At 39.1% G+C, this 14,239-nt stretch overlaps 2 protein-coding genes across 2 annotated transcripts in view; one reads left to right on the top strand and one right to left on the bottom strand.

Annotated features, from left to right (window-relative positions):
- LOC134677130 (uncharacterized) overlaps nt 1-14,239 on the top strand; it is a 69,829-nt gene that overhangs the window by 41,655 nt on the left and 13,935 nt on the right. The window contains exons 9-11 of the mRNA XM_063535589.1: nt 11,497-11,596; nt 11,925-12,006; nt 12,941-13,034. Coding sequence (XP_063391659.1) covers nt 11,497-11,596; nt 11,925-12,006; nt 12,941-13,034 — 276 coding nt within the window. The remainder of the gene's footprint in view (nt 1-11,496; nt 11,597-11,924; nt 12,007-12,940; nt 13,035-14,239) is intronic.
- On the bottom strand, nt 360-10,666 carry LOC134676897 (uncharacterized). Its single transcript, XM_063535280.1, has 9 exons — nt 10,537-10,666; nt 8,699-8,845; nt 5,337-5,486; nt 4,930-5,080; nt 3,419-3,573; nt 2,689-2,896; nt 1,856-2,043; nt 1,324-1,393; nt 360-499 (listed from the first exon to the last, which is right to left on the bottom strand). The coding sequence occupies exons 1-9, from the start codon at nt 10,563-10,565 to the stop codon at nt 389-391; spliced, it is 1,209 nt and encodes a 402-aa protein (XP_063391350.1). The 5' UTR covers nt 10,566-10,666; the 3' UTR covers nt 360-388.

The raw sequence follows: 14,239 nt of genomic DNA, 5'->3' as shown, positions 1-14,239 counted from the left end.
CTCACTCCGCGATTTCGTCGCTTTGCAACAGGTAGCGTCGCTTTGTAACAACTACATCCATCCCACACCTATTTTGACTAGCCATAAGCCGCGCGTGGCGCTGTCGCCACCTAGCGGCCATATCTGTGCTGATCGTAACAGACGCGTTTTGTTAGAGAGCGAGTCCTTTGTACCTACTACTATTATTTATTCTGTGGTATTAGTAGGAAACAGGGATGTTGCGGATGCAGATTTTTTGACATCCGCGGATGCGGATGCAGATGCGGATGTTGAAAATAATGCGGATGTTCCGCGGATGTGGATGCGAATATCCGCAACATTCCTGGTAGGAAATGCACAAACTCATACTAAACTAAACGTGTTTAATATAGAAATATTGTAATGAACACTAAGCTTTTATGAACCGTAGTTTGCTCTGGAGCGAGTTGAGCGCTATGTGCTGGATCCGGAGCCTATTCTCCAGTAGCTTGGCGCCCTTCTGCAGGTCTCCCAGCGCCGCCTGGAATATTTAATCTTTATTACTGATGTATTTAATACTAACAGAGGCTCTTTATTCTATATCTCTGATCTTTATTCTCTCAGCAGTGTTGCTAACTCCGATTTTGAAAAAATGCTAGACTACTTAATGTCTAGATTATGCCAAAATTGCAAAAAATGCTAAAATGTCACTTGAAATTAGACACTTAAAACACATACATTTTTCAAATTTGCCGCCTTTTTCTATTGACAAGATCACCTTGACTAACTTTATATAGTCCGTCGTCGTCCATCCGTCCACAAAAGTCAAAATTCATATGAAATATGAACCATGTAAGGCGATGGCGCATATTGTTGCTGCCAAAAGTACACTTTGGTGCAAACTTGGCTTAGACTAAATTATGCTAAAAAATATGCCAGGCGCTCTAGCATGAGCTGCGTTCTCACGCGCGAGTCCATACTTGAAGTCGCGCTCGACGTATGGAGTCGCGCGCGAGAACGCAACTCATGCTAGACCTCCAGATGCTAAATGAAAAATTTTGGTGCCAAACCGAGTGAAAATATGCCAGATCTGGCATCATATATGCCAAGTTGGCAACACTGTCTCTCAGGCCAAAAAGTACCACCAGTACAGAAATAGTGCATAATTATTTTCCTTCGTATTTTCACGCTAACGCACGAATGTGTCTTGCTATATCAGTCAGTCTCGGTACAAAAAGTACTGAGGTTGACTGAAGTGGCCAAAGTGGAGCAAGACAGGTCATTGTAGCACTCTTTGGGGGAGGCCTATGTCCAGCAGTGGACGACCTCTGTCTGATATGATGATGATGATGATCTCAAACATACCTTCACGGCCACATAGTCCATTATGTCGGGGACTTCGAACTTGTTCCGGACTTTTTTCACCTCCGTCAATCTGTTGAAAGAACGATTATCAATATCCAAACCCCTTTATCAATACTGCAGTTCATTGAAAATAAGGATTGGCAAACATATATAAATGGGTATTTTCACTTAAAAGTGTACCATTACTTTTTTTAGAAAATCCATCAACTTAAAAGGAAAAGGTAAACAGTCTCGACGTGTCTTTTTATTGAAAAACACTTTTGAAAAGTAAGTCACGGCACATATGTAACAATTATGTTTTTTTTTTCATTACAGGTTTTACCTAATGCGATAGATAAGCGACAAACCAATAATCAGAGTTATTGTCAATATTTTAAATAAAACGTAACTTAACATTAACATATTATATATGATTATTTATTCTTTTGCTTTCATACTTTTAGTTACTGATTTTTAAAAAGCGTTTTTCAATTAAAATACACGTCAAGATCGCGTAGTCTTTTCTAATGCTAAAAAAACGAAAGTTACATACCTGACAGCCAAAGCATCAGCTTGCACTCGTATATTCTCTCTCTCTTTATCAATGGCTTTCGTCTGCCTCTCTTTCGTCTTTATAGTGTCCACAATCTTGGCCAAGTACGAATTCTGCTCCCACATCGCTTTCTTGTGGACCGTCAGGTTGAGATTCGCTTCTCCCGTCATCATTTTCAATTCTTCCAGCTGTCAAAATAAGACGAATGTAGAAATCCCTCTTTTTAAAATGAATAAGTTTCTCTTCAAAAAGAAAACCGTACAAGTGCGAGTCGGACTCGCGCACGAAGGGTTCCGTACCATTACGCAAAAAATTCACGTATGTTGTATGGGAGCCCCCTTCAGTATTTATTTTAATTTGTTTTTAGTATTTGTTGTTATAGCGGCAACAGAAATACATCATCTTTGAACATTTCAACTGTCTAGCTATCACGAGTTACAGCCTGGTGACAGATAGACGGACGGATAGACGGACAGATGGACAGCGGAGTCTTAGTACGAGTAATAGGATCCCGTTTTTACCCTTTGCTTTGCAGAAGCCTATATTATAATAAAATATATCTTAAAACTAAAAACACACGATTATGGCTGCCATGCAGTTCGCAACCCCGCAGTCAGGGAGCTGGCCGCGGAACCGCCGGAACTTGACACTCTTCGGCCAAAACTCCTCCTTGGTGAAGGTCGCTAGATGTTCAGTCGGAACGCTCAGCTCAAAATATTTATTTACAATGTGTCTAAATTCCAACTTCACGAACCCTCAAGATGAATCTAGCTTGCAAGATTTGACCCGGACATATCTTGCAAGTTCAATAAAAACTTCTAAAACTCCCTCACCTGTTTAGTTTTCTGCTCTATCGTCGCCACCGCTTCCTGATTCTCAATTTTGATCTTATCAAAATCCACAGGCCTCAGCTTATCGTTCAGCTCGGCTTTGATTTTGATCTGGCCTTTGAACTTGGCGTACTGCGTGTTCAGGGTGCTGGTTCGGAGGCGAAGCTTGCCAATCTGGCTGTCGCAAATCTTCATCCACTCTGTCATGTACCTAGAAAGGGTCAATCAATCAATCAATCAATCAATCAATCAAAGTGTTCCCGAATGTTCCACCATAATCTAGAATGTTCTCGAATATTCGACAACGTTCCAGAATGTACTGTAGCTCCAGCTCCACCCATACAAAAAAGGCTTCGAATGGGCCACAATGTTCCAGAATATTCCACAACATTCGAGAGTGTTCTGGAATATTGTCATGAGTTACAGAGATGTTATTATAATGTACGTAGAGAGGCGTGGGATATGTGGGATATTACGCCGGATTTTGGGGGCAGAAACGTTTTAGGCAAAAAAAGGTAAAAACCGTTTGAATCTTAGTACCTACGTTTTATTCATAGTTTGGTAATGCCCCGAAAAATCCGGGGTATGGTGATTACGTTTGATAACTTAGCTTTAAATTCAACTGTATAGAATCAAAACATCTGAAATCTGCTGTAGATTATTAAGGTATAGCTGGCATTACATTTCACGTCACATTTTCGTGGAATGTCCGTTAAAGCATAATTATACGTGCCTTATCCAGATCTCAGCCGGTATCCGCTGTGCGAGCTTGTCCCATCCGTCCACGATGACTTCTTGGTTGAACGCTGCACTCGCCTTCTCGATGTCTACTACTCTCAGTTCAATCTCTTCTAGCTGAGCTTTTAGCATTGCGTGTTGTTTTGCGGCCTGAAATATATAAAATTTTTCAACATTTCTGACAAAAATGGAACGCTCCAGTTTTTTTTACAAGCTTTTATTTACTTTCACCTGACCGTTGTCGTCTGTCTGTCTGTAATCAAATCTTGCAAGTTAAATTTGATGCACTTGCCGGTTTCCGATTGAGCTGAAATTTTGCATGCATGTATAATTCGGATGACAATACAATATTATGGTAGCATCGAGATGATCTGATGATGGAGACAGGAGGTGGCCATAGGAACTCTGTGATGAAACAACGCAACCTAATTGTGTTAGGGGTTTTTAGGATTGTCTCGATGAGTATTAGTTAGTTGTCTGACTTAAGAAAAGTACAAAGCGATAAAAGCTTGTACCAAAAATGAAATATTTGCCAATAACTTATTACTACCTGCACCTAACTGTAATCATCATCATCTTCCTAGCGTTGTCAAGCCGGACCCCAGGCTCCCATTAACTGTGGCAAAATGCCGGGATAACGCGAGGAAGAAGAAGCGATGCCCATCTCAATACTGACTCCAGTCCCAAATATTGTGGTCCTCTCTTCGCTGATAATAAGGAAGGATTTATAAAAATCCCTGAAAATGTGGAAGGACTAACCTTATTTCTAGCATTGACTAGCTTTTGCATCAAAATATCCATCTCAGCGCTGATTCCAGTCCCAAATACCGTGGTTTCTCCTATCTTCGCTGATAATTCCCCCTGGCCCGGATTTAGACCGGAGATCTAGGCACTTAGTATGACACTTGGAATTTAGGGCGGACCCCCCTTCTCCAGCTCAAAACCATTGCTAATAGGTTGTCTGAGCTCCTAGGCCCGGGCCTTGTGGGCTTAGGCGGAAATCCGGTCTTGAATTTCCCTCTTATTAGGGGCCATCCATTAATTACGTCAAACGTTTAGGGGGTGGGAGGGGGGGTCAAGAAAATGTGACATGTTGTGACATGGGGGAGGGGGGAGTCACAAACATTGTGACGTCACTTTAACTTCATCACTATTCATCAGTAACCGAAAATTAATTTATATTTTTTTATTCGCTGTACATTTAAATAATGAGGTTTTAGAAGTAGGTAATTTTCGTTCTTATTGGTTTTGTGTTATAAAATTACTAATTTTTCTTTTACCAAAAATATTTTTTTATTAAAAAATTAATGCTGAGTTAGTATTACCGATTTCGTTGAAAACAAAATTGCCTAAAATGTGACGTCACACCAGGTGGGGAGGGATTTGCAAAATGTGACCAAGTGTGACAAGGAGGGGGGAGGGAAGGTCAAAAAAACCTAGAAATTCGTGTGACGTAATTAATGGATTATCCCTTATAGAAATTTCTGAAAACGTGGAAATACTAACCTTTTTTCGAGCATTGACTAGTTTCTGCATCAAAATCTCCATCTCGGTGTTAACCAGCTCAAGGCGAGCCATTACGTTGATCCTGGTCCCTGTTCCGAACACTGTCGTCCCTCCTATCTTGGCTGAGGATTCCACTCTTCTGGTTGAAGCCCTGGAGAAGAGAATGGAGATTGTATACAGGGCCGTCTTAAACTATGCTGGGGCCTTCGGCACATAAGAATTTAGGGCCCTTTTCCTTCCTTTTGGAAAGTAAAGAAAGCGAATCAAATTTTTCTTTTATGATCATTTATTTTTTATGGGTAATCAAATATACTGTTACTGTCTGCCCTTTGGGGCCCCCTGAGGATGAGGGCCCTTAGGCCCCATGTGCTCTTATGGTAAAGTCGGTACTGGGTGTAGAACATTACCTGGAAGGGCTGGAGAGGATCTTGGACGCGCTGAAGTCAAACCTGGAGGTCTGGGACCTCATGAAGCTCCCTCCCGTGGAGGATGAGCTGGCCAGCTTGCTGGCATACTCGATGGCTTGCTGGATGTTGCTCATCAGGGATGGGTCCAATCTGAAAAGTAATGTCTGTGAATGGACATTTGTTTTTGATGGGGCTGGCCCGTCGAAGCATTCTACAGATGGAGCTTAAGGCTTCGCCACACAGGCGTGTTTTCCGGGAGAAGAGTGCGCGGGGCGCGCCGCTTTTACATATAAAACGCTCACGCCCTGCCCGTAAAACGTGCCTGTGTGACAGAACCTTTAGGTTTTCCCTGTCAATCCTAAGAATAGTGTCTAATTCTTGAGCTTTTTCGAAATTTTGCATTAATTGAGCTTTTTGCATTAGGTTAGTTTATAATTGTACGCCCGAAATGGTCAAGCTGATGCACTTCTGTAGGTAATGTTTATAAGACCTATGTACCAACACAGCTTTGACAATAAATAAATCTTATCTTTTATGCCCATTAAGCCAAATCCCATAAACAAAATTGTACACGGGGAAAAACCTATGATGGCGTCATCTTTAAAAAATTCAAATAATTGTGACAGTTGCCAACCCTGATAGGAGAAATAAGTTGACGTTATTGAAAGTTATTGAACATAATTATTTAAAGAATCTATCTATATATATACAGTGAAACCTGGTTAAGTGGGACCTGGATAAGTGAGAAACCTCTATAGCTGGGACTCACGGTGCGGTCCCGACACTTTAGCACTGAATTACCTCTGTTATTGAGAAAAAACGAACCTCTATAACTGGGATTCGTTGTTGTGATTTTATAGTCACATTTACCTCTATAATTGAGACACAGAGTGTATTTTACCTCTTTTACTGAGACTATATTTATAAGATTACATTTTCCTAATTGTTTTTTAGAATTTTATAGGGAATTGACTTCTGTATCTGAGATAACGTCAATCTATGACCTCTCTAACTTGGACTTCATTGAACAATTTCCGTATTCTTACTAACTCTTAGTTTATCCACAAATTCCGCATTCACCTAATTGTGTCTACACAACTTCAAGTTTGATTTAGTTAATTTATGTAAGTAGTTAAAACTATCGAAACGAAAGCTGAAATTTTGATAAGTAACACGAAAAAATAAATTTTCATTTATTCAATTTCTAATACGCAATGAAGTCCGTAACAAATATAATTTAATTTTGAAATATCTATGCTTTGGATAATCATTCAAAATAAATGCAAAGAAATATTTAAACAGACTTAAAAAATATTTAGGGACAAGGATTATTTTACCTTATTTATTTTTAAAGATAATTACTAAATACCTTATTAACTACCTCTATAACTGAAATATGTGACGTTCCACGGGAAAAGGTACCTTATGAGGGTTTCTAGTTTCGGAGATATGAAATGTTTTGTAAAGAGGTGAAAAAATGCTCAATTTTTTTTTATTGTGTGATCTGAAATCTTATTGCGTAACGTTTGTTTACCTGTTTTTATTTTTGTTATAAGTTAGTTATAAGCCAAGTAATGTCGTCTCAGAGTTTAGTCGAAAAGGTACCTTATGGAAAAAAGATTGAAAATTCCCAAACAAACTAGTCAATACGGAAAAAGAAGTTTGGTAGAGAACTGTGTTAGCATTCTGCAAAACTAATTTGATAATTTCAGTTCTGGTTGGGGCGCCTAGCAAATATTATAACCGTACATCGACCGACATTACAAATCCAAGTAGCCTGCTATTATACCAAAGTTACTCTCGTCAAGTCTTTCTTAACTAGTATAATCTTCATTTAGTTTGCTCGCATGCAATAAATCAGCCATTGGTTTGCTGAAAAATGCCAATACCCGACGCATTACCTTATGGAATATCTGAGGTCATTGAACCTCAATGCCGCTTGTCTTCAATGGCAACCAAAATATATTATTGATAAGAAATAGACGATTTATACCATCTTTACCCCAAAATATTATTAGTTTATCCTAACTGTTCCATCATCATCATGCCTCATCATGTAACTTAACCACAAGGTACCTTTTCATTACATACAAATTATTGGTCTTTTTTAAGATTATTATGACGAAGAACTAATTAAATTTGTGCCAGTTTAATGTAAATTAATATTTTCTATTCATAAAAGATAAACTTCAATGTGATTGATGTTTTGTAGTGATGTATTATTAGATTTATTTCCATAAGGTACCTTTTCGTAAATGTATGGAGCAAATACTGTAATTGTTATGTAAGTTTAAAGTGGCTAAAGGGGTTAAATATAGTATTTAGTTGGGGTTTTAGGATTTATTTCATTTGAATGACAGAATTTCTTTCATATGTGCTCAGAAAAATTGATTGTGTGTTACATTAAAAGTAAAAATATTCAATTTTCTGATTTTATATGAAAAAGTCAGAAAATACATTTTCACCTCTAAATCGGTATTTTTTTTTTGCTTAAATTGTCTCTCAGTGTCGTTTTCTAATAGATACAATTTAAATCTTGAGAGCTCATTGCAATCAATCGTGAAAATGAAATAAAACTTTATTTTCAAGAGATTGGTTAGTATACACATAAATCAGTCGATATCAAAGGTTTCTATTTGCATTACAGAACAAGTCGCAACATTTTTTTAATCTCAGATATATAAGGTATTATTATTTGTAGTCAACTATGTAACTTACTTCAGGAACATAGTTTTTTAGGCGGCTAAACTTAAAACTTCTCTATCGTAAAGTTGCTCATTTCACAACATTATTTTCAAAAAATCATATCTCTGTAACTACGCAACTTAGAAGGTTGATCTTTTGTGTTATCGATAGCTTATTTATTGTAGATTACTGGGGTATGCATAACTCCATACCCGCCATAAGGTACCTTTGCCCGTGGGACGTCACATTTATTTACAAACAAGATATATTAGATATACAGTATGTGTCTGACCATGGGGCTTTAATTCCAGGGCTTGATTTTACTCGCTAAACTGAGCTACTTTTACTATGTGACCAACCCTAAAATCGGGGAATTTTTTTTGGCTTTTCCATAGAAAACGTCGACATCTGATCAGCCAAAATGTATGAAAAAGTAAAAAAAAAAATTCGGGATTTCGGGGTTGGTGCCATAATAAAAGTAGCTCAGTTTAGCGAGTAGAATCGAGCCCTGGATTTAAAGCCCGATGGTCAGAAACACAGTGGTATTACTAAAATAAATTAATAACTAGCTTAAATCCATATAATAGGCCCTTGAGAGTCTTGAGACATTGTACTAAGGATGCTGGCGGCATTTTCTCGCTCTAACGCAACGCTGATCCGTTGTCTCATAATCATACCTCATAATTGTCCTCTCAAGAATGTCGTTCTCCAAATTAGTGATTTTGATCTGTTGTTTAAGCTCGTTGACGGCTTTTATCAGGTCAGCGTCTGTCATTTCCTCGGCATCGTTCATGTTAAAACCCTTGTGGCTTATTATGGATCGACTGAAAATGCAAAACGGAAAACAAATATTAAGGAACATTGGATAGGATCTTCGATCATTTGGTTACTTCCGAATTTGGTTTGGGTATTTGGGTCAGAGTATAGCAAAAGGAGCCTAATTTTAGTAGAAAATTTTCGGCCCGTTTTGCTATAGCCCAACCGGTATTTGGACGCGCTGGAGAGACGAAGTGCAGAAACAGGTAAAAATCTTAAAATATGTCGCCTTCATAGCTTTCTGGGAAGGAGGGGGGCGGGAGGGGGGAGTGGGGACAACCCCCCCTCCAACTTTCCCCCCGCGGAAATGCTTGGTTTCTGAATTATTCATAATTTCATAGTTATAATTTGAGGTTATGAAGTGCCAAATATTGAGTTATTCGCAGACGGTCTAGAACGCAAAATGACTAGTGTAATATTTATATATTTATATTAAGTATATAAAAAAAAAACTTTTTTGCTGCAGCTAAAATTGCTTTAAATCAATTAAAAACAACCCAAAACAACCCCTCGCCGCGTCAGTTATCCTCAAATAAGGCGACTTATTTCAAGATCCAACCCCAGAAACACCTTAGCACTGACGAACTCGGCGCCATCGACTGGACAGAAACGGTTTTGGTCACAGTAGCATGGCTGTCTCTGGACGGCTACCGTGAAAATCGAAAATCGTCAATTGCGGGCATTTTTCTCTGTCACTCTAATTACGCCTTCATTTGAGTGAAAGAGAAAGATCCCCGCAATTTGCGAATTTCTGTTTTCGCGGTAGCCCCTCTGGTGTCGGAGGCCAAGATCCACTTCGGGTCGTTGCGCAGTAAGTATTGGGTGACATTTGTGATAGTTTTTAGGGTTCCGTACCCAAAGGGTAAAACGGGACCCTATTACTAAGACTTCGCTGTCCGTCCGTCCGTCCGTCCGTCCGTCCGTCCGTCCGTCCGTCCGTCCGTCCGTCCGTCCGTCCGTCCGTCCGTCCGTCCGTCCGTCCGTCCGTCCGTCTGTCCGTCTGTCTGTCACCAGGCTGTATCTCACGAACCGTGATAGCTAGACAGTTGAAATTTTCACGGATGATGTATTTCTGTTGCCGCTATAACAACAAATACTAAAAACAGAATAAAATAAAGATTTAAATGGGGCTCCCATACAACAAACGTGATTTTTGACCAAAGTTAAGCAACGTCGGGAGTGGTCAGTACTTGGATGGGTGACCGTTTTTTTTTTTGCATTATGGTACGGAACCCTTCGTGCGCGAGTCCGACTCGCGCTTGCCCGGTTTTTTTTAAGTGGTTATACAGTTTGGTCGACACAGTGACCAGCGACTGCTTTTGGTGGGAAGAGATTGGTGTCGTGGCCGAAAGGGTCACGTCACCACCAAGGATGAAAGGGAAAAGAAATTTACAGGATAAGTATAGCAAAGAATAGAGAAGAGAAAGGGGCATTCCACAAAATCGTCTACCGTTGTCCCGTACAAACGCGAAGTTTTTGAAGATTTAAAGGTATAAGAGTTTCCTTTTCTATGACAAATGGTCAAAAATATGCACAGAAAAATAATCGCCTGCTTTAAATGCCGAGAAAAAAGTCGCAACACTGGACATAAAATGCGTTTGTACGGGACAGCCCGTGGAATGCTCCGAAATAGCATAGATTTGTGATAGTGATAGTAATTGAAAATGTATGTTTTAAAATAAAATAATGTAACACTTACCTTGAATAACACACACTCATACGAGCCATAGTTAATATATTAATAAATAAGTTATTATTCTAAATAAACAATCAAAATAACGATACAAAACTGCACTGCAGATGTTCACACTTGTCAGATTTCTTTGCGTGACAATTTCGTTATGAGAATTATCTTTTTAACACTTTCACTGTTACGTTTTATTGAAATTTAAACCTTATATTCTTGAAAATAGAACTTATATTAGTTTGAAAAGGTCGTGGCTGTTACAATATTTTGTTTTAGAAGCGTTGTTGACGGTTTATAGCAACGGTTGCTATAGTTCTACAAACTTTATTTTGCGGCTAACTAACTTTACTTTGAGTGCTAAGTGCATTTTTCTTGTGTTTTGAGAACAAAGTTATGGTTAGTTCGGATTGGGAACTGCAAGTTTAAGTTTGTGTTTTTGTTACTGATATTTTCTTGTTGTTTTTTTCGGAAACAATAAAAAACACGTCAAAGGTTGTATAGGTATGTATGTAAAATCAAATAACAGGTACAATCTCGGAGTAATTAACAAGGTACAATACTCAATGCAAAATCGGACAAACTTTTTTTAGAGAGAATGTAGGCGCGCGCAACTACGAATGCTAGCTAGCTAGAAGAAACTACCTGCCATTACTCTGCTTGGCAACATGTCCCACCCAATTTCATTTAATATAGGGACCGTGCGCGTTGGAGTTATTCTGCCATCTTTTAGCCTGAATCGGAAACATATGTGCACATGTACATTGCCAAAGCAAATCTACCGTTCTCGTCGGTACGTTTTTTTCTTGTGCATAGTAGGTTCTACCATCTTGTAGGCTACATCGGAAGCATAAACGACACATTTACGCGTCGCACCAAAAATCTGACGGCTCCTATGCTGCCCCCTATAGTTCATGTACGGCGCTTATACTCGTAAATATATACGTTTTTTTAATTGTAAAACATTGTCCACAGACATGAACGCAAGAAGATGTACTGGGAGCAGCTGGAGCTCCGTTGCCGTTCGTTGTATCGCCCACCTACAGGCCAACAGCCACAGCCTAGGGCCGTCCAGGTAACTGAACGCTAAAATAGCCAGTTCATTAAAACCCAAGCGTTAATAAATTCCATCTGTGTCGTCTAGTCGTCTACCTACAGGCCAACCACAGCCTAGCGTCGTCCAAGTAACCGAACGATAAGAAAAGCCAGTTAATTAAAACCCACATGCTAAAAAATACCATCTACCTATCCGATCGTTGACTCTTTCGTACCGGCTAAGTGTGATAGGGAAATAACATACACCTATCTCCCTTTTGAATCCATATTCGATAGATTTCCCATACAACAATTGGACTTGAATTAAAGGTGCCACAGAATAAAAAAGTTCTTGCCTTTGGTTGCAGCCAAGTTGCAGCTGCTGCGCTCAGTGCCACCCCACGCAGCCCGCCTGGGACATTAGCCTGCAGCACAGGTTCTGGGCGCCTGGTAAGTTTTTTCTTTATGTTATATATTATATAATAACGAAGGGCAACCTAAAGGTATTTCGATACCGAAAATTCTTCTCCCAGTAAGTATGGTGTGTCCTTTGCCGAAGTTTCATTTTTCTAAAGGTATTAGAGTTAGACCAAGAAAAGTCTGCAGTGATTTTGATAGCCCACGCAGTGCAAGTGTTATTTTAAACGTCAAACTTCTATGAAATCATGATTTGCACTGCGTGGGCTATCAAAATCTAGCTCTGGAATGTTTTAACCCATCTGTAATTTTTAAAAATGGCATAGTGTTGAAGCATTTATTATGATATTAGTCTTGGGACTTCTATACATTTTTGTATATGAAATGCTTCCCGCAAATTATACATTCAGGCTAAAAATCTTAGGAAGTATGGTAGGTAAAAATTAGAGATGCACCGGATATCCGGTATCCGGCCTATCCGGCCATTATTTTACTATCTGGCCGGATACCGGATAGTGATCTACTATCCGGCCGGATACCGGATTTCGGAGTAAACAAATTGGATTTAAGAAACAGACACGGTCATAATCATTTCATACTTGTTTATTATTTTAAAACAATTTAATAATTCCACTGACTTGCACGCGTACTCATTTCGAACCTAGAAATAAGTTCGCGCGAACGTTTACTAGGAAACAGGTCAAACCTGCAGAATGCGCACCTGAAAAACCGAAATGTAGGTATAGTTCCGCTGGCCGAATATTCAGCGGCCGGATACCGGATATTCGGCGGATAGTCAGGCCGAATATCCGGTATCCGGTATCCTGCCAGACAATTATCCGTTGCATCTCTAGTAAAAATGGTAGATGAATTATAATTAAATTTTCTCTACAATTCTTCATCCGTTTTCTCGGCCAAGTTTCCTATTGATTGTCTTAGTTATTATTGTTGATTGATAATATTCCAGGTCGCATAGGAAACCTGTACTCACCAAACCCTGGTACCGTGAGGAAGACCTCAGCTTGGAGTTGGTTCCCGTGGCCCAGGAGCAACAGCCAAAAGTAAGGAAACATACAATTGCATATGTATATATATAAAATTATAATATTTTGACGACCGGTCTGGCCTAGTGGGTAGTGACCCTGCCTATGAAGCCGATGGTCCCGGGTTCGAATCCTGGTAAGGGCATTTATTTGTATTATGATACAGATATTTGTTCCTGAGACATGGTTGTTTTCTATGTATTTATAACTTATATATATCATTGTCTGAGTACCCACAACACAAGCCTTCTTGAGCTTACCGTGGGGCTTAGTCAATTTGTGTAAAAATGTCCTATAATATTTATTTAATTTATTTATTTATTAAAAAATAAAATAGCACCACCCCATCTCGTCCCGTGGGTGTCGTATAAGGCGTCTAAGGGAAAACTGGCGACAGATGCATATGAGCAAAGCTCGCCCGTATCCTTAGCGGGGTCCTTGCTCCCAAGCTGCGCGCGCGCCACATCGAAAAAAAATGCATACCTATATAAAAAGAAAACTCTTAGGTAATCTAACCTTGTTTGGAAAGACTGAGTGCCACTTGCACCATCTCACTAACCCGGGGTTAACCCGGTCAAACCTGGAGTTACCATGGTTACTGGTGGTTGGAGTTAACGGGTTAACCGTTTAACCCCGGTTAGTGGGATGATGCAAGGGACGCCTATAAAATTACACACAAAATGCGCAAATTCTTCGTGTTAAATAAAAATTTTGACATTTCTTTTTATTGTGACATTGTTTTATTTATGAATTTTATATTATTTTATTTTTTCTTTCTGTTTTTAAATGTTTAGTTGACGATCTTTTACAGTTGCCTCCAGAATCTCGCGAACTAAATTGACAGGTCAATGTGCACAAATGATACCACAGTTTGGCCAGTGCTGTGCATATCGATATTTTCAAAAAAGTTTGAATTAGAGAATATCGCGAGAATTCACCGTTAGGGGCGCTACTGTTGCGCGGTCAGTTTGTCTTTAAGTAATTTATTTTACAAGTTACTTGGTATTTCGAAAATTGTGCAATTTAATAGTAATAGAGACAATAAGGATATTGGATAAACATATTATTGTAATTAATATATTATTGGGGTATAACACATTTGTTAGGTTAAATAATACAAATTTTAAACGTATTTAAATAACAGTTGTGCGGTAGAAAAAAGAGAAATCTAATCTTCAAGGATGGGTATTCCACAGCCGTCTTCAGATCCAAATCTTACTATC

The sequence above is a fragment of the Cydia fagiglandana genome, chromosome 25, assembly GCF_963556715.1.
Source record: "Cydia fagiglandana chromosome 25, ilCydFagi1.1, whole genome shotgun sequence".
Classification (NCBI taxonomy): Eukaryota; Metazoa; Arthropoda; class Insecta; order Lepidoptera; family Tortricidae; genus Cydia; species Cydia fagiglandana.
This window is presented reverse-complemented; position numbering and strand designations above follow the sequence as displayed.

Bases quoted from the DNA above. Each gene is read 5' to 3' on its own strand.
- LOC134676897 (XM_063535280.1), bottom strand. From the start codon at position 10,565: ATGGCTCGTATGAGTGTGTGTTATTCAAG. The intron at 2,897-3,418 runs GCACGTATAATT...GACCCTTTCTAG, and splicing joins CCGGCTGAGATCTGGATAAG to GTACATGACAGAGTGGATGA. The intron at 500-1,323 runs GTATGTTTGAGA...TAAATATTCCAG, and splicing joins TGGACTATGTGGCCGTGAAG to GCGGCGCTGGGAGACCTGCA.